This window comes from Ochotona curzoniae, unplaced genomic scaffold (genome assembly GCF_017591425.1).
Source record: "Ochotona curzoniae isolate NIBS_2020 unplaced genomic scaffold, NIBS_Ocur_1.0 contig_46, whole genome shotgun sequence".
In the NCBI taxonomy this organism is placed as follows: Eukaryota; Metazoa; Chordata; class Mammalia; order Lagomorpha; family Ochotonidae; genus Ochotona; species Ochotona curzoniae.
Genome location: NW_024466340.1, coordinates 7,382,467 through 7,409,525, shown reverse-complemented (window position 1 = coordinate 7,409,525; position 27,059 = coordinate 7,382,467). Strand labels below are relative to the sequence as shown.

General features: G+C 59.9%; 1 protein-coding gene and 5 non-coding genes across 6 annotated transcripts; 5 read left to right on the top strand and 1 right to left on the bottom strand.

Annotated features, from left to right (window-relative positions):
* The first annotated feature begins 1,324 nt into the window (after positions 1-1,324).
* Positions 1,325-20,147, top strand: DHX37 (DEAH-box helicase 37). Its single transcript, XM_040987140.1, has 27 exons — positions 1,325-1,474; positions 3,069-3,235; positions 4,552-4,664; positions 5,679-6,000; positions 6,258-6,406; positions 8,699-8,791; positions 9,449-9,545; positions 10,346-10,459; positions 11,117-11,218; positions 12,003-12,117; positions 12,974-13,069; positions 13,186-13,271; positions 13,766-13,910; positions 14,518-14,594; positions 14,738-14,970; positions 15,468-15,579; positions 15,684-15,790; positions 15,882-16,076; positions 16,365-16,489; positions 16,576-16,692; positions 17,082-17,254; positions 17,533-17,647; positions 17,736-17,873; positions 18,017-18,111; positions 18,193-18,266; positions 19,010-19,107; positions 19,197-20,147. The coding sequence occupies exons 1-27, from the start codon at positions 1,366-1,368 to the stop codon at positions 19,280-19,282; spliced, it is 3,453 nt and encodes a 1,150-aa protein (XP_040843074.1). The 5' UTR covers positions 1,325-1,365; the 3' UTR covers positions 19,283-20,147.
* Positions 20,148-20,508: 361 nt separating this feature from the next.
* TRNAA-UGC lies at positions 20,509-20,580 on the bottom strand. Its single transcript has one exon. It is a non-coding gene; the product is annotated as a tRNA-Ala (tRNA).
* Positions 20,581-20,797: 217 nt separating this feature from the next.
* TRNAD-GUC lies at positions 20,798-20,869 on the top strand. Its single transcript has one exon. It is a non-coding gene; the product is annotated as a tRNA-Asp (tRNA).
* A 1,380-nt stretch (positions 20,870-22,249) lies between these two features.
* Positions 22,250-22,322, top strand: TRNAF-GAA. The gene has a single exon. It is a non-coding gene; the product is annotated as a tRNA-Phe (tRNA).
* Positions 22,323-22,787: 465 nt separating this feature from the next.
* On the top strand, positions 22,788-22,859 carry TRNAD-GUC. The gene has a single exon. It is a non-coding gene; the product is annotated as a tRNA-Asp (tRNA).
* Positions 22,860-23,268: 409 nt separating this feature from the next.
* On the top strand, positions 23,269-23,340 carry TRNAA-UGC. The gene has a single exon. It is a non-coding gene; the product is annotated as a tRNA-Ala (tRNA).
* Positions 23,341-27,059: the final 3,719 nt, after the last annotated feature.

The window sequence follows — 27,059 nt, the reverse complement described above, 5'->3', positions numbered from 1 at the left end:
CCCCTCCTGGACTTCACAAACCTGCACCTGTTCTTCGTATGTCCTTAGGGGTTTTATTCCCTTGGGGAAGCAAATCCCCAATGTGTAGTTTCACTCCTCACCTCACCCTGGCTGTGCCACCTCACTCCCTACCTGCAGTCCCCACCATTCGATGTCCAGCTGCTTTCTGCATGTGACCGGTAGAGGGGGAGATTGAGAGCAGCCACCAGGGCTGTTTATTATTCTAACACGTATCTGTCTACTGCAAAGGCGGAATTGACAGATCTTCAAGCCATTGGTTCACTCCTGGAACGGCTGCCACAACCAGGGCTGAGCCAGGACAAAACCAGGAGCCAGGGGTCTCTTCTGAGCCTCCCATGCAGGAGCAGGGTCCCAAAGCTTTGGGCCGTCTTCTACTGCTTTCCCGGGCCACAGGCAGGAAGCTGGATGGGAAGTGGGGCCACCGGGATTCGAACCGGTGCCCATATGGGATCCTGGTGAGTTCAAGGCGAGGACTTCAGCTGCTAGGCTACTGTGCTGGACCCATAACTTCTCCTTTCTAAAAAGAAAAAACAAAAAGAAAACCATTATACACTTTTTAACCCTCTCATTTTTGTTAATGTGCTATCAACACAGAGAACAAATTCAGTGTTATTCATAGGCACACTATCATGATATTGATATATATAACGAGTATATAATGATATTCCCTCCCTCTGTTGCTGCTACACCATTAAACTTACACCTGACATCTTCGTGTCGCAGTCTGATCTCTTCAGGGTAGACTTCCCATGGTTTAACAAATGCTGGCTAGTGCCATAATTCGGAAGACATGCGGCTCCCCACGCAGTGGAAGCGGAGTGGGGAAGCTCCTTCCTGCTCGTTGCCCATCTATCTGTTCCTTGATGGGTATAAAGCCTCTTTATATCCAACGCCATTCTTGCAAGAATATCAGAAGAGAATAAATACAACAAAAACCAAAGCAAACAAAAAGAATATCAGAAGAGGGCGGGCCAAGTTTTATCAGGAGCGGGGCTATCTTTTAAAAGATGTCAGGAGTCCCTGGGGCCCAAACAGTATTAGTGAATAATTCAGATTTGGAAACTACGGACTTGTCGGTTGGGCACAGCCCTGGGCGCGAACTGTCGGCTCAACCCACGGTCACCCAGTTTGAATCGGCCCCGCCCACCCGGTTGGCCCCGCCCCCTCCCTCCAGGACTCCGCCCAGCCCCGGCCTGGCCCCGCCTCTCCGCATGGACTCCCTGCGACCCCGCCCCTCGTTCTCCCGGGTAGATGCAGTTCTCGCGAGAGCACAACCCGGAAGTGCTCTGCCGCGGGTGGTTTGGCTGCCCACGTGAATCGGACTTGGGATCGCGGCCAGTCGCGATGGGGAAGTTGCGCAGGCGGTACAACCTCAAGGGGCGGCAGCAGGCAGCCCCGGGACCCTCGAAGGGAGCCCCGGAGGCGCTGCCCCTCGTGCAGCTGGAGCTGGAGGGTGAGGCGGACGGGCGTGGCACGCAGGTTTCTGTCACCTCATGGCCGGTGGTCATCCGTGGCCGGCGAGTGGCCATCCCCTGGCTCCGGACTGGCGTTTCTGGGCTCACCTGCTCGCTCCATGGGATGCCGAGGCGATGACGGGGAGGAAGGGCGTGGGCTGCTGGCTCCTGGGGGTCGTCACTGAGGAGGTGTTGGCATTGGGGCAGCTGGGGCCGCCCGGGTCCCGTGAGAGAAGGGAACCCAGGGTCGGGGGACTTCGCGCTGGACCCTGGTGCCCGGGGGAGGAGGGGCTGCAGGGGCTGGCGGCTTTGGCCGGGGAGCAGCCTGGGGAAGGTACGGGTGGGCATCCAGACCTGCACTGTGCGAATGACTGGATGGGTTGCCCCGGTGAGCATCTGGTGGCTCTGATGCAGAGAGCAGCAAATCCAGGCCAGCTGTTCCCTGGCCCTCGACAGAAGATTGCAGGGAGGGTGCGGTTGTCCAGGCCGGGGTGGGGGCCCCAGAGGGACAGGAGGAGGGGCAAAGCTCCGGGCTGACCTGGGAGGTCCCGGTCAGCGTGACCACCTCCACAGTGGCTTTCTTGGCGGATGTTGGCACTCACCCAGGTGCCTTGTGCATCAGTTTCTACATCTGGCCTCTGGCAGTTCAGAACTGACAGGGTAGTGGGGGCTCGTCGTGCCCTGGGACAGGTGTCTGTCACCCTGGGTTGGGGGGAGGGCGGCCGCTCAGAGGCCAGCAGAGGCGTCCAGGCCTGGTGGGCCCAGGGTCTGATGGGGAAGGCAGGTCTGAGGCCAGCCTGCCTGGCTGCCCCCTCTCCACGCTCCTTAGGTGGGTGTTCGTCCCCACCCACCTGGTGCATGCTAGGCAAGGGCTTTAGCCACTAGGCTACCCTATTGGGCCCTCAACATTCTTACAGTATTTGGTTATATTAAAGCCAAAGAGATAGGCCTGGTGCTGTAGCCTAGTGACTAGTCTTCATCCTGCACGCACCAGGATTCTATACTGGCACCGGTTCTAATCCCGGCAGCTCCACTTCCCATCTAGCTCCCTGCTTGTGGCCTGGGAAAGCTGTCAAGGACAGCCCAAAGCCTTGGGACCCTGTACCCACACAGGAGACCTGGAAGAGGCTCCTGGCTTCGGATTGGCTCAGCTCCAGCCATTGCAACCGCTTGGGGAGTAAAGCATCAGACAAAGATTTTCCTTTCTGTCTCTCCTCTCTGCTATCTGCCTTTCCAATAAAAATAATAAATATTTTAAAATAAATAGATAAAGCAAAGGCAGGGAGCCTTTTTCCATGTACTGGTCAGCTGCCCGTGTGTGCGCGACATCTAAGGTCAGCGCAGGCCGAAACAGAGTTTAGTGCACTTCACCCTCGTGGGCGGCCTTGCCTCCTGGGCTGTGTGTCAGCCGGAAGCTGGGTCAGGGTACAGTCAGGACCTGACCAGGCCCCCCAAGCAACAACACCGCTACACCTGTCAGCTACCCCCTCAGAACTCAAAACCCGCTTCTCCCTGTGGACCTCCCAGAGCGTCCCGCGGGAGGGTGGCGCCCGGGAGCCAGGGTCTGAGAACAAGCCGGGGTTGTCTTTGCAGGCAAGGATGCGTTGAAAGGCGTCGATGCCAGCAACGCGCTGGTGCTGCCTGGCAAGAAGAAGAAGAAGACCAGGGCCCCACCCCCACGGAAAGAGAGGAAGCCACTGAGCAAGAAGGAGAGGAAGGCACTGCAGAGGGTCCTGGAACAGAAGGAGAAGAAGAGCCAGGTGCGCCCAGCCCCCTGCCTCCCTCTCACAGGCACACAGGCCCTCAGGTGGTCCATCTGGGGAACTTTCTGGAAGGAACAAAGCCACCTGGAAATGGGCTGCTGTGCCTTGTCCGGTGAGCCAGCTGTGCCGGCTCTCTGCCCAGCTCCTGCCTCAGCTCCACGGGGTGTGCCTGCCAGCGTGCCTGTGCTTCCTGCAAGTTAGCGTTCACAGCCGGGCCAGGGATTCCATGCCAGGACAGTCTGCCTTGGTCCTAGCATGAGTCTTGAGGATGCTGCTGGCACTGGGGTGGCAGGGAGGAGGCAGATCCCAGAAGCTGCTGTTGGGCTATGATGCGCGGATGATGCAACCTGACCCTAAGTGTGAGCTGCATCGCGGCGGAGATGCTGTGGGCGGGGGGCTGAGGTGAGAGCTGACCGGCCAGGCCCACGTATGCAGTGCTGGGCGTTTGTGGTTTTGTTTTATTTATTTGAAGGGCAGACTTGCAGAGAAAGAATCTGGCTCCAATGGCCAGGGCTGGGTCAGGCGGAAGCCAGGGGTCCAGAGCTCAGTTTGGGTCTCCCATGAGAATGGCAAGAGCCATATAGTGCTGTCTCCTGGGTGTGGAAGCAGGGAGCTGACCTGGCACCTCCACCCCAGCGTGAAGCCGGTCCTCGGGCCTGGCTGCTCCCCGTCTGCCTAATTGTGAAGTGTGCACGTGAGAGCAGGTGTAAAACGTGTCCACTTGCAGCAATGATGGCTGGGCGGGGGACAGGCTTCGTGCTGCCGCTGGTCAGGCTGCCACTTGGGGTGTCTGTTACCTGTCCTGCCTGCTCGTGTCCTGGGAAGGCCGTGCAGGGGACCAGGCTGCAGTCCCTGGCCCAGAGAATGAATAGCAGCTGGAGGATTTTTCTCGTCACTTTGTTTTTCAAATACATGAATCAATGTGTATTTAAGAAAAAATAGTAAAGAGAAACTCAGAAACCCCTGTGTGGGGTGAACAAAGCCCACCGGGCCCTCGCTTTTCCCACTGTGTTAATGCAATGGTCGGCTGGGGTCTTGTTGCGGTTTGCTCCCGGACAGCAGCAGGGGCCTCACCTGGCTTCCTGCATGTGACAGTCAGTGCCACACGGAGCCCCGTCTGGGAGTCCCAGGCCCCATAAACAGGACAGAGGCCTGCCCAAGCTCAGCCTGCTGGCCCAGGCCCCCTGTGAAGCCTGGGCAACCTTGGGCCTCCGGGAGGAGCCTCATACAAATGTCAGTGTCACCCAGGGGCTGTGGAGTCTAATCCCTGCAGAGTGCCTGATGCCGAGTGTCCACCACCCCGTCTCTTCCAGCGGGCTGAGCTGCTGCAGAAGCTGAGTGCAGTCCAGGTCTCCGAGGCCGAGATGAAGCTCTTGTACACTACGGCCAAGCTGGGCACCGGGGAGCGCATGTACCACAGCAGAGAGTGAGCGGGGCCGGGGCGGGGATGGGAGTACAGCAGGGAGTGAGCTGGGACAGGATGGGGGTACAGCAGGGAGTGAGCTGGGACAGGATGGGGGTACAGCAGGGAGTGAGCTGGGACGGGGCAGGGATGGGGGTACAGCAGGGAGTGAGCTGGGACAGGATGGGGGTACAGCAGGGAGTGAGCTGGGACGGGATGGGGGTACAGCAGGGAGTGAGCTGGGACGGGATGGGGGTACAGCAGGGAGTGAGCTGGGACAGGATGGGGGTACAGCAGGGAGTGAGCTGGGACAGGATGGGGGTACAGCAGGGAGTGAGCTGGGACGGGATGGGGGTACAGCAGGGAGTGAGCTGGGACGGGATGGGGGTATAGCAGGGAGTGAGCTGGGGCGGGGCAGGGATTGGGGTACAGCTGGGATGGAGCTGGGGGGACCAGACACAGTGGATGGTAACCTGGCCTCTGTTGGGGCAGGCCTGGGGAGCAGGGGATGACACCCACATGCCATGGGGTACCTGGGTGCTCGTCCAACTCCACTCCCATTTTTTATCCTCCCGCTGAGGCTAACAGGCCCTGTCACAGGTGGGGAGACCTAGATGGAGTCCCCAAGTCCCAGCTCTGGCCTATCTGGACCGTTATAGGCATTTAGGGAGTGATCCAGCAAGTGGAAGCTCTCTCCAGTTAACAAATACATACATTTAGCGCAAAGTTTTTTGATGTGTTTAGTATTTTTAGAGTGCATGTTCATGACCTTTTGGAGACCCCCATGCCTGGCAGCGCAGAAAGCCAAGGGGAAGTAGGCAGAGGGGCAGGGCAGTATACTGGGCTGTGTCCCCAAAAGGCGGCGCCTGGGCAGCATAGAGGAGGGTGCTGCCTGATGAGTGGGGGCCTCAGAGTGGAAGGTTCGGCCATTCCCATGGGACCCTGCACCCACATGGGAGATCTGGAAGAGGCTCCTGTGGCCTTGGGCGCAGCCCCGGGTCCTGTGGCCCTCACTGCTGATGTCTGTTCTGTTCCCAGGAAGGCTGATGAGGCGGCAGCCCAGGGTCAGAAGATGAGCAGCCTTCGTGGGGCCCGCCGGAAGCGCAGTCGCCAGCCATCCTCAGAGGAGTCTCCGTCCTCCGCAGACTCAGAACCAGAGGACGCCCCTGGCTCTGGGCCGCTGGGGGCAGGGCCTCTGACGCCAGCCCTGCCAGGGCCTGGGGACCAGGGCCTGGTTCCCCAGCACCAGCCTGCCACAGCTCGGACCCCTGCTCCCCTTCCAACTGCAGCCTCAGCCGTACCCAGGCCCCCTGCGAAGCCCGCCGTGTTCATCCCCCTGAACCGCTCCCCTGAGATGCAGGTCCGCCACTCCAGCATTTGGGATTAGGGTCGGAGGGGTAAGGGCGGGAGTGGGGGGCATCCCCTTTGCTGGGCCTGGGTGTCCAGGGCTGCAACTGGCCTTCCCTGCAGTTTAATCCCAAGTGCTTGCTGAGCCCCAGGCCAAGGGTTCCGCCAGCAGCTGGCTGAGCCTGGGGTCCTTGGGCACAGTCCTTGTCTGCCACGCATGCTCTGGTCCCGCCTCTGCCCTGCTGCAAGGTGACACGCCCTCTCCCCCAGGAAGAACGGCTCAAGCTCCCAATCCTCTCTGAGGAGCAAGTGATCATGGAGGCGGTGGCCGAGCACCCCATCGTCATTGTGTGCGGTGAGACCGGCAGCGGGAAGACGACGCAGGTGCCCCAGTTCCTGTACGAAGCAGGCTACAGCAGGTGGGGGCTAGATGTGAAAGTAGTTACGGCGGGCTTCGGGGGATCTGGTCCTCCCTGGGATGTTTCCATGCCCTGCAGCTTTGGGCAGGAGGCCCGGAGCAGCCCTTTGAAGCATGCAGACTCGCTGCGGGATGCCTGGGGCTCCACGTGGAGCTGTGTCCATGTCAGCAGACAGAGCATACTCTCTGAAGGGCAGAGCTCCAGGGAGACCAGACTCCCACTTCTGGGGTCCTCCCCACTGGAGTGCCCAGGTGTGCCCAGTGTGATGCGGCACCTAGCGGGGGCAGCTTGCTGAAGCCTCGGGCCCCCTCTGCCTTGTAGCAGCCGAGCCCTCCCATGCAGAAGGCAGCCCAGGTCCCACAAGCCTGGCCAGTCCCTGTGTCTGGGGGCTCTGCACTGTCAGGCGGGCCAGCGTGTGGACACAGCTGCTCCCTCGTCCAGTGGGAGGCAGGCTCAGTGCGTGCACAGACGGCTGTGTGGTGACCATGACATAGCAGCCAGGGTGACCATGGAAATGCAGGGCTTTTTCTTTTTTTTTAATCAAAATGATTGAGTTATGGTACTACAGCATGGGTTTGTGTGTGTGTGTGTGTGTGTGTGTTAAGATTTATTTTGGGGGGCCCGGCGCGGTGGCGCAAGTGGTTAAGTCCTCGCCTTGCACGCCCGGGATCCCATATGGGCGCCGGTTCTAATCCCGGCAGCCCCGCTTCCCTTCCAGCTCCCTGCTTGTGGCCTGGGAAAGCAGTTGAGGACGGCCCAAAGCTTTGGGACCCTGCACCCGCGTGGGAGACCCGGAAGAGGCTCCTGGCTTCGGATCGGCATAGTATCGGCCAGTTGCGGCTCACTTGGGGAGTGAATCATCGGATGGAAGATCTTCCTCTCTGTCTCTCCTCTCTGTATATCCGCCTTTCCAATGAAAAATAATAAAAATAAATCTTTAAAAAAAAAAAAAAGATTTATTTTGGGGAAGGCAGATTTACTGAGAGAAGGAGATACAGAGAAAGATATTCCATCTGTTGGTTCATTCCCCAAGTGACTGCAACGGCCGGAGTTGAGCTGATTTAATACGAAGAGCCCCCTCTGTGTTCCCACGCAGATGTAGAGTCCCAAGGCTTTGGGCCAGCCTTCACTGCTTTCCCAGGCTACAGGCAGGGAGCTGGGTGGGAAATGGAGCAGCCAGGACGTGAACTGGTGCCCACACGGGATCCTGGTGCACGTACGGCAAAGATTTAGCCACTATGCTGTTGCACCTAGTGCAGAACAGGGCAGAACATCTTAACCAAATGCCTACCTCCAGCTTTTTATTCTGACATGACTTTATTTTTTTTTAACATTTCTGGATTTTTTTTTAAGATTTATTCATTTTATTGGAAAGGCAGTTGTACAGAGAGTAGGAGGAGAGACAAGAAGATCTTCTGTCCAATGATTTACTCCCCAAGTGGCCATAACAGCGGGTGCTGTGTCGATCTGAAGCCAGGATCCAGGAACTTCTGGGTCTCCCGCGCGGGTGCAGGGTCCCAAGGCTTTGGGCCGTCCTCGACTGCTTTCCCAGGCCACAAGCAGGGAGCTGGATGGGAAGTAGAGCTGCTGGGATTAGAACTGGTGCCCATATGGGATCCTGGTACATGTTTAAGGCAAGGACCTTAACCATTATGCCATCGCGCCAGGTCCCCCAACGTGACTTTGGATTGACAAGAAAGCTGCAGATAATAGAGAGCGGAGGTGACCTGGCACAGGTTCCCTCGTGTTCACACTGCGTAGTGCGTTTACTGTGCTAGGGCACCGGCACAGGGCGCTGGTGTCACCAGTACTCGGGTTCTCATATTTCTCCTGCTTGGCCAGCTGCTTCCCTGCCGTTCCCAGCGCTGTCCCTGGGGCCGCTGGCCCGTGGCTGCCTGCTCACATCCCGGGAGTGCGTGTTGGGCTTTGGCCTTTTCTGTGCCAGGCTAGGTGCCTCTGTGTGTCCGGGACCCTGGCGCCCCACTTTGTGTCAGGGCCCAGACAAGGCTGAGCTGCCAAGTGCCCCTCTGTGTGTCTGGGATCCAGGTGTGTGTGTGCTGCCAGGGGTCCCTGTGTGTGTCCACAGCAGAGGCGAGCTGCTGGGCGTCCCCATGTGTGTCTGGGACCCAGGCGAGCTGCTGGGCGTCCCCGTGTGTGTCTGGGACCCAGGCGAGCTGCTGGGCGTCCCCGTGTGTGTCTGGGACCCAGGCGAGCTGCTGGGCGTCCCCGTGTGTGTCTGGGACCCAGGCGAGCTGCTGTGGCTGATCACTGCTGACATGTATTCTCCCCAAGTGACGACAGCATCATTGGTGTCACTGAGCCCCGCCGAGTGGCTGCTGTAGCCATGTCCCAGAGAGTGGCCAAGGAGATGAATCTGTCGGAGCGGTGAGTGCCCCTGCTTCCTGGGAGGAGGGTCATGGGCTGGTGTTGGCAACCTTGCCCAGAGTGAGCCAAGTCACAGTGCTGTGGGCCTCGTCCACGTGGGGGCAGGGTGAGAGCTGTTGCCATAATCGTCTCTGAAAGGGTTGGTGTGTGGTGGATAGAGGACCAACCAGGGTACCTTTGTCACACCAGGGAACAGATGGCAGGGACACGTGAGTCAGAGCCCACTAGCAGTGTGGACCGAAAGCAGTGGGTGCCTCGCCTCCCTGGCACTGCTCACTCACTTGCTCTCTCTCTCTCTTCCTCTCTCTCCCCCCCCTCTTTTTAAAGATTTATTTCTTTTTATTGGAAAGTCAGATATACAGAGGAGAGACAGAAAGATCCTCCATCCGATGATTCACTCCCCAAATGTCCGCAACAGCCAGAACTGCCACCTGGCTCTCCGTGGTCCCTCTTACTGGATGTGGGTTTGCAGGGGCAGGACACGCGGGGAGAGCTGTGCTCTGGGCAGCTGCTGGCCCTCCTGCTCGCCTCAGAGCAGCCTCGCTCAGCCCAGGCAGCTGCTGGCCCTCCTGCTGGCCTCGGAGCAGCCTGGCTCAGCCCCAGGCAGCTGTGCTGTGGCTCTCACCTCCATGAGCGGGGCCTGTTCTGTCCCTGCAGGGTCGTCTCCTACCAGATCCGCTACGAAGGGAACGTGACGGAAGAGACCCGGATCAAGTTCATGACGGACGGTGTGCTGCTCAAAGAAATCCAGAAGGTCAGTTGCCTATCTCAGTGCAGTCAGTGAGCCCGACTGGAGCAGCGGCCAGCACCGGGCTTCCCAGTGCTCTCACTCAGCCTTCCCAAGCTTCCGTTTCACGCTGGGTCCACTGGTGCCTTCCGCCTGGGGTGGGGGGCATCGGGCAGTGGCTGAGTGTGGCTCTGCATGGAGCCTGGCACCTGGCCGGGCCTTCCTGAGAGTAGATTCAGGTTCCTGCTAATCCGCAGCATTCAGCACGTTTCCCAGGCCTGTGCTGAGCACGTGGGGCATGTTGGGCACTGCCCCGCGTTTGAAGACAGGTGGACCCCGTGTCCTCTTGATGCCTTGCTGGGCTAGGCGGGGCTGCTGGTCAGCCTCGGGAGCAGAACCTGTGTTCCAGGGACACCAGGAGATTCCCAGAAAGTGACTGGCGGGCAGTGGGCAGGGCCCAGAGGGGAGGCCACTGGCAGGTGGGCTGGCAGGTGGGCGTGCTGTTTCTCCCTCGCGGTACACCGAAGGGAACCTTTGCCGTCTGGCTGCCGTCGAGCTGCCGTCGAGCTGCCTTCATGGCTGCTTGTGCTCCGGGCCCGGGGAACCAGCGGCTGCCTGATGCTGGCCTGTTTTCTGCCAGCGCACTGCTGTGTGCATTACAGGTTTGAATGACACCACGACTCCTCTTGCCCCCATGGCAGGGGCCTGTTGTCCTCGTTTCCCAGATAAGGACACCGAAGCCACAGGGCAACCAAGTGTTGTGGGGTTCCTTGGATAGGGCTCTGGGGTACGGAGCGTGACTCAGGCCTCCCCGCTGCCTTCGCCAGGACTTCCTGCTGCTGAAATACAAGGTGGTGATCATTGACGAAGCCCACGAGAGGAGCGTATACACCGACATCCTCATTGGCTTGCTGTCCCGCATCGTTGCCCTGCGGGCAAAGGTAAAGCTGGACGGGACGGGGGTGCGGAGGGGCGCCAAGGCCTTCCCCGCACTACCAGGACTCTGCCCTGGGCTGGTGCTGTGGGCAGACCCTGGACGCACTTGTCCCCACTGTCCCTCCCCATGCATAGGGGCTGGGGGCTGGCCCCCTGTGCTGGTCTGCCCTCTGTCCAAAGCAGGAGACCCTGCAGGAGCTGGCTTTGTGACACCTGCAGATCTTTGGTTCTGCAGTGCAAGTGGGGCTGTCTGACTAAGCCGCGTGCTCCCTAGACCCGCAGATGGGTCGCTCAGGACTGGCTGTGAGCTTCTCCATGAGTAGACAGTAGGGGCCTCCTGGGTCGGGGCTCCCCAAACTGCCACAGCCCGTGCTCTCAGGCATTGGCTCGGTGGGAAGAACCCAGTGGCCAGGGGGTGCATGGGGCTCACGAGCCCCATAGGGCAGATGGTGGCATGGGCAGTGGAGGGGGCTGACAGCTTGAGCGCTAGAGTCACGCCCGCTTTACCCACCATCAGCCTGATTTCAGGGATGTGAAAGGCAAGGCAGGGCCATTTTCCCGGGAGTCCTTTGGAACCAGGAGGGGCTGGGGAAGAGCAGAACCCACAGGGTCCCCGGCTGCACGCCCGCCTGCCCATGGCTCACCAAGCCTGTCCCCCACAGAGGCACCTGCCACTGAAGCTGCTCATCATGTCAGCCACGCTGCGAGTGGAGGACTTCACCCAGAACCAGCGGCTCTTTGCCCAGCCGCCCCCAGTCATCAAGGTAACCCCGGAGGTGCCGAGCCTCTCCGGGTGGAGGGGATCCCGGCCGACCTCGCTCTGCTTACAGAGAGCCATGTGCTTACACACTTGGCTCGGAGAAGAGTAGCTGCCTGCTGCTGAGCTGGGCACATGAAGGGCCAGGATGGAATCTGCCCTGGCCAGCCCTGGGCATTGGGAGCACTGAGTGAACCAGCAGATGGAAGACCGCTATTTCTGTCTCTGTAAATCTGCCTTTCAAATAAATAAGAAAATTTTTTTTTAATTTATTTATTTTTATTGGATAGGCAGATTTACAGAGAGAAGGAGATAGAGAAAGATATTCTGTCTACTGAGTCGCTGCAGTGGCCAGAGCTGAGCTGATCCAGAAGCCAGGAGCTTCTTCCGGGTCTCCTGTGTGGGTGCAGGGTCCCAAGGCTTTGGGCCGGCCTCTACTGCTTTCCCAGGCCACAGGCAGGGGACCTGGGTGGGAAGTGGAGCAACTAGGACATAAACCAGCACCCATATGGGATCCCGGCACATGCAGGGTGAGGATTTAGCCACTAGGCTATTGTGCCAAACCCATAAAATAAGAAATCTTAAAAAGAACAGCATGCAGAAAGACCAGGGAAGAGGCAGTACGCTCCTCTTCCTCGCTGCCCCCACTCGTGTTCTTGGAGAGCTCCTGTGCGAGTGTACCCTCTTCCCCTTCATGCTTTCTTGGGGCGCTCCTGGGGCCCTCCCCCACTTCATTCTTGTGGAACTCCTGGGCACAGCAGCCCCTCCCCCGACACCTCGGGCCCCCGTAGGTGGAGTCCCGGCAGTTCCCGGTGACGGTGCATTTCAACAAGCGGACTCCGCTGGAAGACTACAGTGGCGAGTGCTTCCGGAAAGTGTGCAAGATCCACCGGATGTTGCCTGCAGGTGAGGCCCTGGTGAGGGCAGGGTGGGCAGCGGGCTGAGGTCCAGGCCCTGGCCCCTCTGATTTGGATCAGTCTCTTACTTTGCTGTGCCTCAATTTCCTCATTGGTTCTGGATGTTCACAATGCCAGCTCGCCTCTTTCTGCCCAAAACAGTGTGAGGATGCATGACTGAGCCGGAGCAGGCAGCTGAGGGTTGGCCATATCCGATGGCAGGACAACCCTTGGGCACTGGCAGTGCCCCCTTGTAGATGGGAGACCGGGCACACCTCAGCTGATTGACCGTTCTGCCGTGTCCACTTGCTTACCTGTGTTGTCTAAGCCGGCTTCACCTGGCTGGGGGTAGATTGATGTCAGAGGAATCCGTGGTCCCGGGCACTGGTGGCACGCATGCGCACACACGTCCACCTGCAGTACAGCAGCTCAGGAAGTCGTGGCCTTGCGGAGCCGGAGCCTGAGGCTGCCTGCTGCGCCCTGCTGAAACGGCACATGTGACTTCCTCTTGCTGGAGCCGCGGCACCTGCCCGTGTCCTGCCGCTGACCAGGTGCAAGGCTGCCTGGGGTTCTCACTGCTGTCTGGAGCCTCGGGCTGGTGAGGCAAGAAGCAGGGTTTGTACCAGGAGCCCCCCTCTGCCTCGTGCCTGACACAGGAGACCTCATTCCTGTCCTCTTGGATGATGCCCGGGAATGGCCCCCCAGGTCTCTTGACTGAATAGCCCTCACAGTGCCTCCTGTCCTGGTGTGGCTTGTTGGCCTGTCTGTGCAGCCTGGCTCACTGGCGTAGACAGCCCCCACCCGCTGTGGCAGGTTGATGGCCATTGCTAAGGAAATGCTTGCTGGGAACCTGGTTCTCCCTACAGGTGGCATCCTGGTGTTCTTGACGGGGCAGGCTGAGGTGCACGCGCTGTGCCGCAGGCTCAGGAAGGCCTTCCCACACTGCAGGCCTAGGGCCCAAGGTAACCTGTGCCTCACTGGCGCCCTGGCTGGAGCTGCCCTTCCCCTGTGAGGAGCAGAGTGTCCTGTCCTCCTCTGGCCACAAGGTGTCTCTCTCCTCACATCTCCTCCTTTGCAGAAAAGGAAGATGAGAAAGAGTCAGCGGAAGAGATGCGAAAGTTCAAGAAGTCACGGACGAGGGCACGAAAGGCTCAGGCTGCCTCGGTAGGTGCAGAGCCTGTGGGCAGCTTGGGCTGCAAAGCCACATCGTCAAGCATGGTGGCCACCAGCCCATGTTGGATTGCAGGAAAATGAGAAATTAGTCTCCTGGCTGCGCCATACCACCGTGCGCAGTGGTCACATGGAGCTGCTGGCAACCATGCTGGGTCCCCAGCACCCTGAGCAGGGCCTGTGAGAGCACTTGGGAGGGCAGGCCCCACCATGCTTGCTGGAGAAGTGGAAGCAGGGGGTCTTCTGCGATGGAGGGCTCCCCGAGGTGCCTCCAGGGCGCGGGGTGTGAGGTGTGGTGTACCTGTTGCACTGCAGCATGCTCACAGCAGCCCTAGGATGTGGCTCCCATGGCTGTCCCCTGGTCCAAGGGGTGGACCTACACTGGGCTGTCACGCAGGCAGGCGTCAGTGGGTTCACTGTCCCTGTGCACGACAGTGGTCACACCAGGGCAGCCGCAGCCCATGCTGTTGGCATCTCATTGACCGCAGACGCTGCCCCTGATCAGCCTGGACAACTACTCGGTGCTGCCGGCCGGAGAGGGCAGCGAGGACAGGGAGGCGGAGATGGATGACGAGGAGGCCGCCCTGGGCTCGGACCTGGACCTGGACCTGGGGGATGACGACACCGGTGGAGGTGCGCCCAGCAGAGCCCACCCTCACCTCCCTCAGTCCTGTACCCCAAGTGTGTGCTGAGCGCCACCACCACCCCTGCCCCACATGGCAGACGCTACCGTAGGCCTGGGCGGCAGCTGCCACAAACCCCAAGTACTGCCCTTGTGCATGGCTGGCTGCACTGGAGAGCCAGCCTTTCTGGCTGCTCCATCCCTGCTGTGCTCAGAACTCCCAAAGCTGCCTGGTACAGGAAGGCCCTCCCATACTGGGGGTGTTGAGTGCCACTGGGCACCATTCCCGTGTGAACTCAGGCCTCGGCGGTAACTGGGAATGCTGGCTGTAGGGTGTGCCCATTGAGGCTGTAAGAATGTGAACAGGGCCAGTACCCTACTGTGTGGGGCACCCAAAAGCTGCCCAGCTTCAGTGGTGCCAGCCCTTGGAGCACCAGTGGCAGGAACTGCAAGCTGTGCTCAGGGCATCTGTGGTGGGCAAATGGTCCAGAGTCTCTCACCGGGCCCCAGGCTTGGCCCAGCTGCCCTGTTCATCGAGGGTTGAGCTCCTGGCACAGGGCGCTGGTGGGTGTGGACAGGCTGCCCCACACAGGGATCAGCAGTGTCTGTATCCCCCAGGAGAGCAGCTGGACGCCTCCCTGCCACTCCATGTGCTCCCGCTGTACTCACTGTTGGCCCCCGAGAAGCAAGCACAGGTACCGGTGCCTCCCTGGGGGTTCTGAGAGGACACTGGGGTCCTGAGATGGGTGGACTTGGCTGCGCCCCTGCCCAGTGCCCAGGCCTGGCCCACTGTGACGCACCCTGCATCCCACCGGCCCTCCCTTGACCCCCATACCAGGTCTTCAGGCCGCCTCCAGAGGGTACTCGGCTATGTGTGGTCGCCACCAACGTGGCCGAGACATCCCTTACCATCCCTGGCATCAAGTACGTGGTGGACTGCGGCAAGGTCAAGAAGCGCTACTATGACCGCGTCACCGGTGTGTCCTCCTTCCGCGTCACATGGATCTCACAGGCCTCGGCTGACCAGCGGGCGGGCCGGGCGGGCCGGACGGAGCCCGGCCACTGCTACAGGTGGGTCCCTGCTTCCCGTGCAGGAGTGGTACCGTCCTCTCCCATCTGCTGGGCCCTGTGCCCTTGGGCTATCATGAGCTCACATTTGCATTCGTCCCTTGTTCTGTTGCTGAGCCTCTAGCCTTTTCTTTATATATAAAAAAAAATCATTGAATTGAGGAGAAGAGGTAGAGATAGTGGTCTCCATGTTGTGGTTCGCTCCCCAGCTGGCCTCAACAGCCAGGGCTGGGCCAGCCATGTCCAGGAGCCAGGAGTTTCTTCTGAGTCTCCCACGTGAGTACAGGTGCTGACCCTGCAGGGCCTGTGCTGGGTGCTCTGTGTACTGGCTGTCGTGCTTTGCCCACAGCCCCCTGTAGGCTGCTGCCCTGCCCATTTCACAGCTGAGAAGGGCGGGATAGGGCAAGACGGGCTGCCCGTGCTGGCTCACAGCTGGGGCAGGGCTGGCCGGGGCTGGCATGGCTGAGCCATGTCTCCCTGTGCCCGCCCTCCGTGCCCAGGCTGTACTCATCCGCGGTGTTTGGAGACTTTGAGCAGTTCCCTCCTCCGGAGATCACCCGGCGGCCCGTGGAGGACCTCATCCTGCAGATGAAGGCGCTCAACATTGAGAAGGTCAGGCTCGGGGGCAGGGCTGCAGGTGCCCCCGCAGGTACGGTCCCGTCACTCCCCCTCACACACACGGCATTCACTGTCCCTGCCATGTGCCTTCATCCCAGGTCATCAACTTCCCTTTCCCAACGCCCCCCTCGGTGGAGGCCCTGGCTGCTGCAGAGGAGCTGCTGATCGCGCTGGGGGCCCTGCAGGCCCCCCGGAAGGCAGAGAGGTGCAGTGGGGGCACGGGGCACCTGGCGCCCAGGATCTCCAGCTCTGACCCTCAGGGCAGCGAGCCACAGGCAGCCCTGTCTTCCCTGCAGGGCGAAGCAGCTGCAGGTGCACAGCTCCCGGCTCAGCTGCCCCATCACCGCGCTGGGCAGGACCATGGCCACCTTCCCTGTGGCACCCCGCTACGCCAAGATGCTGGCTCTGAGCCACCAGCACGACTGCTTGCCCTACACCATCACTATCGTGGCCGCCATGACTGTGCGGGAGCTGTTTGAGGAACTGGACAGGTGCAGTGGGGGCCAGGCCGTGACCTGAGCTGGGCCTGACTCAGTGGGTAGCCTTGTATGGAACCCTCTGGCCGATGGCAGCCATGACCCTGGTGGTCCTGGCAGGAGAGGACCCAGATGGTGGGAGGGACTTTGCTTCCAGAAATTAGCCTCTTGGAGCGAGTCCACTTAGCAAGCAAACCCAGGAAGGGCAGTGGCCCCTGTGGTGTGTCTGCAGCTGGGCCTGGGGTTCCCTGAGGCAGCAGCCACCTGTTCTGCACAGTGTGTGTGTGTGTGTGTGTTCTGCAGGCCGGCGGCCAGCAAGGAGGAGCTCACTGTGCTGAAGGACAAGCGGGCTCGGGTGGCCCAGATGAGAAGGACTTGGGCAGGGCAAGGAGAGTCCCTGAAGCTCGGCGACCTCATGGTGCTCTTGGGTGGGTATCCACTGCTGGGCATGGCAGTGGCTGTGGTGCCCTGGCCTGGTGTGGGCCTGGAGTGAGGGCGGCTGATCCTCTTGCAGGTGCCGTAGGAGCCTGTGAGTACGCCGGCTGCTCACCCCAGTTCTGTGAAAGCAATGGGCTACGCTACAAGGCCATGCTGGAGATCCGGCGCCTGAGGGGCCAGCTGACCACTGCAGGTACACCCCACCCCCTGCCCAACCTCACCCACCTGGCTCCACGTGACAGCACGGGGCAGACTGCCAGCAGACTTCGTGTCACACTTGGGGTGCCCTCACAGTCCCTGTCTCACTCCCATCTCTAGCTTGGCTGCACCCCTCTGGTTCTGTCCCCCAGGCCCTTCCCAGCTTGAGAAGAGTTCTCGCCTAGACCCCATGCTTGGGCTCAGCAACTGCCAGAGCACCTAGGGCCTGCAGGGAAGCAGAGAGGGCTCTGGGACATGGCTTCTCTGGGACCTGCCTTCTCCCAAGGGGCAGGGGGCTGAGGCTGTGGCCTCGCTCAGCAGTGTACCCCAGTCCCAGCGTCAGTGGCCTCTGCTGCTGCCCTCATGCCCAGCCTTCACCCCTAGTCAATGCCGTGTGCCCCGAGGCTGGGCTCTTTGTGGACCCCAAGATGCAGCCACCCACCGAGAGCCAGGTGACCTACTTGCGGCAGATTGTGACGGCCGGCCTGGGCGACCACCTGGCCCGCAGGGTACAGAGCGAGGAGCTTCTGGACGAGCGGGGGAGGAATGGCTACAAGGTAAGGCCTGCCTCCCGTCGGGCCGCTGGCCTGTGCGTGGCCCCAGGTCCTCTCGCACCAGTGGAGTCCCATCTTGGAGTAGCTTCTGCCAGCCCCGCCCTGCCCTCTCTGGGCCTCCCGTGCCCCTGAGTGAGCCTGCAGCGTGTGGCACTGCCCCATCCATCATACTGAAGCGTGCCCAGTCTCCCTCGCAGCCAGCACAGCCATTTGTTGGGGCTCTTCTGAATGGCGGGGTCTGGTGACTGCATTGACATCACCCTCCCTCCTTGTCTGTGCAGACCCCCCTCCTGGATGACCCCGTCTTCATCCACCCCAGCTCCGTCCTCTTCAGAGAGCTCCCCGAGTTTGTGGTCTACCAGGAGATTGTGGAGACCACCAAGATGTACATGAAAGGTGTGGAGCTGGCAGCCCTGGTGAGCCGGGGCAGGTATATCCAGTCAGCATGGCCTACCATGACCCTGGCCCTCTCCCTGGTCCCCAGGCGTCTCTGCCGTGGAGGCCGAGTGGATCCCGGCCCTGCTGCCCTCTTACTGCCAATTTGACAAGCCCCTGGAGGAGCCAGCCCCTGCCTACTGCCCTGAGAAGGGCCGAGTGCTCTGTCACCGCGCCAGCGTGTTCTGTGAGTCTGGGCTGCCCGTCCCCCTGCCTGGAACCTGTGTCTTGGGGAGTGTCTACAGGCCCTCTGCCTCGCTGGAGGTGGGGCCCAGGCTTGGGGGGTGAGGCTGGGCTCTGAGCACCACCCCTCACCGGCCTGCCTTCCAGATCGAGTTGGCTGGCCGCTCCCCGCCGTGCAGGTGGACTTCCCAGAGGGCCTGGACCGCTACAAGCACTTCGCACGCTTTCTGCTGGAAGGGCAGGTAAGCACGGGCCCCTCTGCCTACTCCTCGGCGCCATGAGCAGGAATGCCTGGATCTCAGTCCTGTACCATCTCTCCTCAGGTCTTTTGCAAGCTGGCCACATTCCGCAGCTGTTTGCTGTCCAGCCCCAACACCATGCTGAAGACGTGGGCCAGGTATGCCCCCAGGTGTCCTGGGGCAGTTCACATGTTCTGGGGCCACTGGGACAGGCCTGCAGACTGGGGGCCGGGAAGCGCTCCTCTCTGGTTTCCATTCTCTGTGGGCTGTGCGGGCTCCTCCGGCAGCTGTTGGCAGCCAGCACCCTCGGCATGTGGCTGCCGCGCTGCAGTTTCTGGCTGCCTTGGCCTCCTTCTCCTGTGAGGTCAGGTGTGTGACAGGTGCGGGATCCTCTCGCCCAGCAGGGTCATTTCTGAGGTTCTGGGTAGCTGTGGATTCCTGGGGTGGGACCCTGCAAGCTGGGTGCAGAGTGCCCCATCCCACCCAGCTCTCACTGCCACCTCCTCCTCCTCAGCTCCTCGTTTCCGTCTGCTCTGTCCTGCCCGAGGTCCAGGTGCCCCAAGGCCCTGCCTCCCTGTGGGGCAGAGTAGCCTTTGCTGGCGCATGGGGCAGTGCATGGTTTTGGGGAACAGGGAGCTCCCTGAGGGGCGAGCAGGCACCAGCATATACCTGTGCTCATCTGGGAACTCGAGATGGGGGCCTGGGGCTGGCCCTGAGGGGCTGGTGACTCACAGCACAGGTCTCCAGGATGGGCTCCACGGGAGAGGCCTGCAGAGGTGGGAGTGTGGGGGCAAGGTGTAGATCCTTGTGTCCCCAGCTGATTGGGTCGGGACCCTTCCCCGTCCCAGCCCCTCCTGCCCCACAGTCATGACCTTGCTCTGTAACTCCTCCTGCACAACAGGCTGCAGCCCAGGACGGAGACTCTGCTGAGCGCCCTGGTGGCCGAGCAGGCCGACTGCCGCGATGCCGTGCTGGCTGCATGGCGGAAAAACCCCAGATGTGAGTTTGCCAGAGTCAGTGGGTGAGAGTGGGCAGGAGCTGGCCCGGCCTTGGCAGGTCCCTGACGTGGCTTCTCTGTTGCCCTGCAGACCTGTTGGCCCAGTACTGCGAATGGCTCCCCCAAGCCATGCACGCCGATGTCGAAAAGGCCTGGCCGCCAACCGCCGACCTCTGAACACTGACCCCCACACCTGCTACGAGGCTGAAGACTGGTTTGAAGGTTAAGAGGACTGAACGGCAATGACCTGCAGCCACCAAGACCTGGTCCGGTCCCTCTGACCCATCTGCTCACAGGAGGCAAGCTGAGGCCCCCGAGAGCTCATCCATTCCAGTCGGAGCAGGGACGGGCCTGCTGCCCTGGACAATGGGTCACGTGCTAGATGGGCATTCCCACTCACCAGCTGGTCCCCGTTGCAAAGGGGATCTCCTCAGGACAGGCCTGGGCTGTTGGGGGCCCTGCCCAGTGGTGTGGCTCCCCCCACATACACTTGTTCAGAGCTCTTTCCCGTGGAAGGCGGGCACCGGTCCCATCCCTGTGCAGCTGTGTGGAGTACACATCTGGAACCCCTGGCAGTCAGCTCTCAGCTGGCCCAGAGATGACCTTGCCTGTCCCTCTGCCACAGCACGCTGACAGGCCTTGACAGGGGGGCCCAGAGCCCCTTCTATTTTGTGAGGCAGGAAGAGGACCCTGTTAGGAGCAAGGAATCCCTACCATCCTGCCACCCACATGGAGGGCCCAGCATCTGGCCTGTGACAGGTCACCCGCACCATAGACTGTGGGGCAGAGCATGGGAGCCAGTCTGGCCTGCCCTCACTGCCCAGCCCTCGCCCCCACACGCTCCCACGGCTGCTCACCTGCCCGGCTGGCCACAGGCCCTCAGAACGCAGGTTCGGGTCCCGACGGTTCCACTTTGCACCCGGCTGCCTGCTCTTGTACGGGGAGGTGGCCGCTGGCGCCCATGTGCGGAACCCTTGAGGAAGTCTGCTGGTGACCTCAGTCATGGCCGCTGTGGCCCTGTGACAGATGGGGCACGCGCGTGTGTGTGTGTGTGCACGCGTGCGCCCCCCTCTGTACTCTACCTTTGCAATAAATAAATGTATGTTTTGTTAAGCCTCTGGAAAGTCCCCTCTTCTGCCTGGGGCTGAGCCCCTCCTCTGCTGCCCAGGTCCCTGGATACTGCCAGCCTGTCCAGCCTGCCGGTTGGAATAAAAGGACCTCAAAAAAAAAAGGGAGGGGGAAGCTTTGAGCATAAATGCAGTTGCCTGAGCCTCGCACAAGAACACGTTGGATGCAGAAATGCCAGCCTTTGCGATGGCGGTGGTGGACAGCATCCGGGTCCTGCAAGCTATTGGCTTTTGCAGCCAGGTAAACGAATCAAGGGAAAATGTTACGAAAAGGAGTGGAGATGCCGGGGATTGAACCCGGGGCCTCATACATGCAAAGCATGCGCTCTACCACTGAGCTACATCCCCTGCCATTGGTGGATGCTTGGGCAGTGCTGATACCGGAGAAGGCGAGCGCACCGGGCTCACCCGGTTCCTCCGGCCTCTTGGCTTCCGGGCGCGCCGCGCTGCCTGGGAACCCCGCGAAGCGCCCACCGGCCTCGCCTCCCCGCTGGGGCAGCTGGGCACCGCCACCCTAGAATGCGTGTCTACAGGGACCGGGCCGGAAAGCAGCTAGCATGGCCTGTCCTCGTTAGTATAGTGGTGAGTATCCCTGCCTGTCACGCGGGAGACCGGGGTTCGATTCCCCGACGGGGAGGTTCCGTGTGTTTTTTTCCATTTTGGGAAGGCACTGCTGTCCCTCCCTGCGGGAGGCCGACTCCTTTTACAGGCGTGAGTGTGGGGCGCTGTAGGCTCCCGCTGCTCCCGATCTCCCGCGGTCTCGGTGCACCCTGCACGCTCACGGTTCACCCTTCTTCGGCCTCCTTCTCCTGATTTCTCCGGAGTGGGAACTCTGGCAGCTTCTCCTCCTTCTGCCCCCGCGTGTTCTGGGAATCTGGACACTTTGGGGACGCCGCGCACTGCGGCGGTCACTCTGGGTTCTCACCCGCCTCCACCTGTAGTCGGCCTGTGCGATGAGCCTCCATCCGGGTTCAAGGCAATTTGGAAAGCAGAGGCGGCCCGGGGACGGGAGCGGAGCGGCACGGGGTCAGCCCGTGGCGTCGGGGCGGCTTTGTCCCCGCTCCCGCCCCGGACAGCAGCACCCCGGCCGGTCCCGGCTCTCCAGCTGCAAGCCTGGCCGCGGCTGCTCCGGTCTGCAGCCTCCACTAAGTCCCGTACTGTGAACCCATCGCGTGCTCACAGGAGAGGCAATCCAGAAGAGGTGTGTGTAAGGCTCCTGTGAGTTCATGTTCACAACCAGAAATCCACACAGAATAAAGTTCAGCTCAAAACAAGCTTTACTGGAGCCCCAGGGAGAGGTTCGCTGGCCTGGTACAGACAGCGGGCCAGGGAAGTAGTACCCTGGGGTGTGAGGGGTCGTTCTTGTTAGGGGGCTGTCATGGTGGGGCTTGGGGGACAAAGGAACGCGTCTTAAATGGTGCTACAGGGTGCCACAGGCTCCTCAGGAAATCTGTTCGTCACTGCTCCACTGCTCGGCTGAGGAGGGGGCCGCATTCTGCAGGTGCGGCCTTAGCAGCCCCCTCCTCGGCCTCCTCCTGGACTGGCGCTCACCCACCCGGCTGGACGCTAAATGGAGGATCTGCTCTGGTGTTGGGCTTGTGACAGGAATCCATGTCGCGCTTTTCTTCCCCCTTGTTGGTGGCCAAAATCCCAGAGAGGAAGGCCGAGGGAGCCGTGGGGGGCTGGGGGAGAGGCCCGGGGCAGCTGCGGGGTGCCTTTCCGTGCAGGGCCCACTGACGACGCCCGGCCCCGAGTCTGCAGGCAGTGACAGGCACTGGGCTGGCGAGGACGCTGGCCGCCCTGTCCCCGCAGGAGACAGCGCACAGGAAGCAGCGAGGCTCTGGGGCCGGCCGGGCATCGCCAGGGTTTCCTGAGGGCCCGGAAGGCCGTGCCGCCCGCGCGGGGAGCGTGCCGGACTCCTGCCCAGCCCCGGTTCCAGGCGTGCAGCGCAGGCGGACCGGAGACGCGAGGCTCTGCGAGCCCCAGGAAGCATGCACAAGCAGGATCTGCAGCAGCGGCCGAAATAGCTCAGTTGGGAGAGCGTTAGACTGAAGATCTAAAGGTCCCTGGTTCGATCCCGGGTTTCGGCAGCCGGAGTTTTTCTTTCCGATTCCCTTTCTTTCCTGCGGTGTGGAAACTTCCGCGTCCCCACTGGTGATCCGCCTCCTTTTACACCCCCTCAACTCCCCCAGGGCTGCTATCCGCGCTGCTGGCTTTCGTTACCCTCTGCTTCCTGCACGGTCCCTGCGAATCCCTGCGTGGCGAACTCGCGAAGGAAAACGGTGTTACAGAAAAACCTGCCTATTCTTTTTTTATATGTAGCTTTTTTTTTATTTTGAATTTTTGGATTATGTGTTACAATTTCGTATAGACGGGGATTTTCCCCCAAACTCCCACCCCCAACAGATTTTCCCCATTTGACTACAGTGGTGTAATCCTTCATAAAGAATTTTAATTCCATCAATGTTTTATTGAAGTGTATTGAAGTTTATTTAGCATTGCTAAACTCACCTATTCTTTAACAGAGTTGCTGGAGTCACATCACTTGCTTCTTGTCCTCGTTAGTATAGTGGTGAGTATCCCCGCCTGTCACGCGGGAGACCGGGGTTCGATTCCCCGACGGGGAGAGAGCTAACACTTTTTGCTTGCGGTTGGTGCTTCCCCGCAGTCGGAGAGCTGGGGACCCCCTTTGTACAGGCGCTGGTCCTGGGCGGAGAGAGGTCACTCTGGGGGCCCAGGCCCTGTCCCCCCCCAAAAGTACATTCTGCTTTGCCTTTGCTAAATCCTACATTGCTGAAACACACCGCACACAATTGCAGCTCAGGGCAAAAAACAAGACCAACTTTAAGAAGAGAATATACTTTAGTGGCGCATTAAGCCTTTGACTATGAAGTAATTTTTAAAAACGTGTTATCTTAAGAAGAAAAAAGAGAGGGAAGTGCCTCTGTGGTCCTAAGAATTGTGAATCCAACTTCTTTATAGTAACACATAGCACAAATATAGCTAGGCTTTTCAAGCACTACCTACGTGAGGGAGGGGGATGTAGCTCAGTGGTAGAGCGCATGCTTTGCATGTATGAGGCCCCGGGTTCGATCCCCGGCATCTCCACCTCTGCTTTTACCACTCCTTAGTAACAACAGGCAGGTGAACATGTCCAGGCCTAGTATTGGGCTTCTCAAGTCCCGCAGTAGGAGAAGTCACTGCACCGGAATAGAAGATGCGAGAAACGCCAGGTCTGAAACCACAGCACACTGGTTGTGGAGCTGCGGGCTGGGTTTCAGTCCAGCAGGTGCCAGCCCCACGTCTCCGTGCGGGCGGCTTCCTTTGTGCGCTCAGACACCACTTTCAGAGGGAGACCCTCACCCTCACTCCGAGGCAAGGCAGCACCCAGCGGGGAGCCCTGCTTTTCTTGGCGCCCCAGAGGCCTCCCCCACGAACACGCGAGGCACATTCCCGGTGCGTTCCGCGGGATTGCCAGCAGTCAGCTCCCGGCTCTCCCGGACCCAAATTCCTACTGCAAATGGTGGGGTCTTTGCAGAGCGTGGGTGTTGGGGTGGAAGACATGAAAACCTTGAGCTGACTCCCCAGGGAGATGGTGGCGCCAACACTAAAGGGGATCAAATGTCTAGGGTTATTCTCAAGTGAACATGCCTGATAGGTGATAGGTTAATTGTGTTTTATGTCCCACAATTAAATATTTCTACCGGTGTAAGACAAGGGAAAAATATTGTAGAGCGGTGCTTATTGTTAAAGCTTCCCAGAAAAGTTGTATCTTTTGGGAAATTTTTTTCAACTATTGTTTTGTACTTTAAAAAACCTCATTTTATGACTTAGCCAGAGACATTAAATTCATAGAGACGGCGCCAGTGGGGATGCCAGGAGTGGACAGAATGGTTTACTGGAGACAGTTGTGGTTGGGAATGAGGAGATAAAGCCGGGGGGGGGGGGGGGGGTGTGGATGGCCGCGGCCAGCAGCAGGGAGCCCTGTGTCCAGCTGAGCCTTTGCTGGAAGATGCCCAGCACTGTGAGCGTTCTCCCACAGTTGAAAGCGACACCCAGAACAAAGCCCCGCCGGATGCAGGAACTTCCTAACGTTCCCGAACAGGAGGTGGGGGCGACTGCGCCCTCCCTGTCACTCCCACTGCTGGGACGGGAACTGGCTATTTTTGAGCCAGAGTAGTGTGTGTCTTGGCACGTATGGCGACACAGTTCAAAACACCCACGCAAATGGAAGAAAGAGCCAACTGGTGGCGGCTTTTTTTTTTTTTTCTTGGCAAGGTTTCTAACCTGCACGGAAAGTTGATGTTTCCTTGGTTATATAACCCGTGACCCAAGCCAGCAAAGCCCTCCCCACCCGGTTCTCTGACGCCACCCCTTGCAGGACAAACACTTTTGAACCTTGTGTTCCCCATACTAGCCAGGGGCCAGGCTGTGACCTTGAGTGCTGCGGGGGAAGGCACACTGCCAGGCAGCCAAGTGTACCACCGGCACCCCTCCCGCTGCGCCCAACCCCAGGCCCTCCGGGAGCTCAGCCCACCGCCTGCCCAGTCGGCCTGCCAATCCTGCCCTGTTGCTGGGCCTCTGCTACTTTCCCATTGGTGCAGGCTCCGAATCAGCCCTTTCCGGGGTGTCTGCAAAGCGTGGATCTGTGGGTGGAACCCACAAGACTGGATCCGGTGATTCAGGCAGCTTCTGGCACATTCTAGCACACAACATTCCAGGTTGGGGGCGTGGGGCTTTGGGAGCGTGACTTGAGACCCCACTTAGGAGTCCAAACGGGACACCCAGCCTGTGGGAACACGCTGCAGGGAGTGGAAAAGCAGGTGGAGCAGCAGCAGCCACCCCCGGGGCAGGGTTTCCAGCTGGTGCTGGCCCTTGGGGCACTCTGTCCAGTCTAGGGTGGTCCCACAGCAGTGACAACCCTACTGTCCCCGGAAGGGCAAGGCAGTCCCAGCTGAAAACACCAGCCACCTGTCTCCTGGGCCAGGTCATTTCCTCCTGCCTTCCGTGTCCTCACCACCCTTTAAGAAATGTTCACTCATGCTCACTGCAAAAACAACTGCAGGACTTCCGGCAGGCTGGTGCCTCACAAGACTCTTCTAGAACCCTCGGTGCGTCTTCGGAGCTAACCCTAGGCCCACTCCCTGCCCCAGCTTCTCCCCTTCCTCCTTCCTGCCCTCTCCCCACCCTGCCGCCTCTGCCACCAGGGCTGTTTTGCTCTGCCTTTCAGATCTGAAAAAAGCTCCAGTCACAAGGCTGCTGACTCAGACGTCAAGCAGCCCGACCCACAAGGCTCACGCAGCAGAGCAGTAACCAAAGCCAAGCAGGCTGCCGGAAAGCCAGCCACAAGACCTTCGCGTGTTCCTTTACACATTTCTGTCTGAAATTCAGAAAGAAAACAAAACTACCACGGGAATTTCTGCATTGGAAATCCATAAGGTTTCCTGCTAACCTTGGAAAAGCTTTTTTTTTTTTTCTGAAAAGGACATTTGCTTTTAGTTACGCATTTTTTATTTCCCAGTACCATGAATGCACCGTTTGAAAATGTGGAAAATTACAAGGGTTAAAAAGTCTTTTGAACAATGCTCAGGACTTTTTAAAAAAGATTATTGTTATTTACTTCAAAGGCAGATTTACTGAGCAAGGAGAAACAGATATTTTAACTGCTGGTTCAGTTCCCAATGGCCACAGCTAGTACTGGACAGTGTGAAGCCAGGAACCAGGAGCCAGGAACCTCCCCGGGGTCTCCCACCGAGTGCAGGGTCCCAAAGCTTTGGGCCGTCCTCCACTGCTTTCCCGGGCCACAGGCAGGGAGCTGGAAGGGAAGTGAGGCTGCCGGGCTCCCAATGGGACAGTCCCAACCCCCTAAACACAAGCCTGACACTGTCTTTTAGTCATAGCACCCCTTTTCCGGAAGTAGCCCCTAGGGCAGATGCTGGGCACCGCCTCGGCCCCACGCAGGGACAGGCGCTTCTGCAGGAAGCCAGAAGCAATTGAGGACTTGTGCGAAGCTCTCACCGGAGATATTTTCAATTCTCACCATTTCAAAATTCCTCAAAAACATGTAGAAATGACACATCAAGAACTGGAAAACAAGAAAACGTGTATCATTTAAGGGTGACCTTCGTGTTCTTCCGTTTCCTTTTATCAAAATAATTTTGTACAATTACATTTTTTTAATCCGACACATCCGTTCTCACAAGAGTTGAAACAAAAACCTTAGGCTTCAGTGGGTTTAATTTTGGGACAAGCCGGGTGGCTGTGAACCCTCAGGAAGGCTATGGAACAGTCTAGAAGGATCTGGTGAGGCCCGGGCTCCGGCAGGGCTCGAGGTGCGCGGCCCTTCTGTGTTTGTTTTTGAACTCGGCCTGGACGGCCCGGGGTCCCCCGTCGGACCGGCTGTTCGCTCGCCGGTGAGCGGGGCCGGCCGAGGGCCGCCCCGGGATCTGCCGAGTCATCGGCCTTGTCCCCGCGCCCGCTCGGCCGGGGCGCCCCGAGTCTGTGGTGAGGGGAGCGCCCCAAGCCAGGCCACTGCCCCTCTCCAACGTGACCCCACAGAAAACAGTGTGACCCCACAAGGAGCCCCTCAGCGTCGCGGAGCGGGGCTATCAGGGGGCTGCGCGCCGGGGAGGGAGCCCCCAACTCCGCAGGGCTGACGGACCAGCGGGGACCCGCCGCCCAGGGGCCGCTGGGGGCCAGGGGCTCGCGGCGCGGGGTCGCCCCCAGCCCGGGCCGGCCCAGCCCCCCACCCCCACCCCACCCCCACCCCACCCCCACCTCCACCTCCACCTCCCCTCCCCGGGCCGCAGCACGCCCCGAAAGCCCTG

Excerpts from the sequence above, each read along its gene's own strand:
- DHX37 (XM_040987140.1), top strand. The coding sequence starts at position 1,366 with ATGGGGAAGTTGCGCAGGCGGTACAACCTCAAGGGGCGGCAGCAGGCA. Across the intron at positions 6,001-6,257 it reads ACCGCTCCCCTGAGATGCAG|GAAGAACGGCTCAAGCTCCC; the intron begins GTCCGCCACTCC and ends CCTCTCCCCCAG. Across the intron at positions 14,971-15,467 it reads GAGCCCGGCCACTGCTACAG|GCTGTACTCATCCGCGGTGT; the intron begins GTGGGTCCCTGC and ends CTCCGTGCCCAG.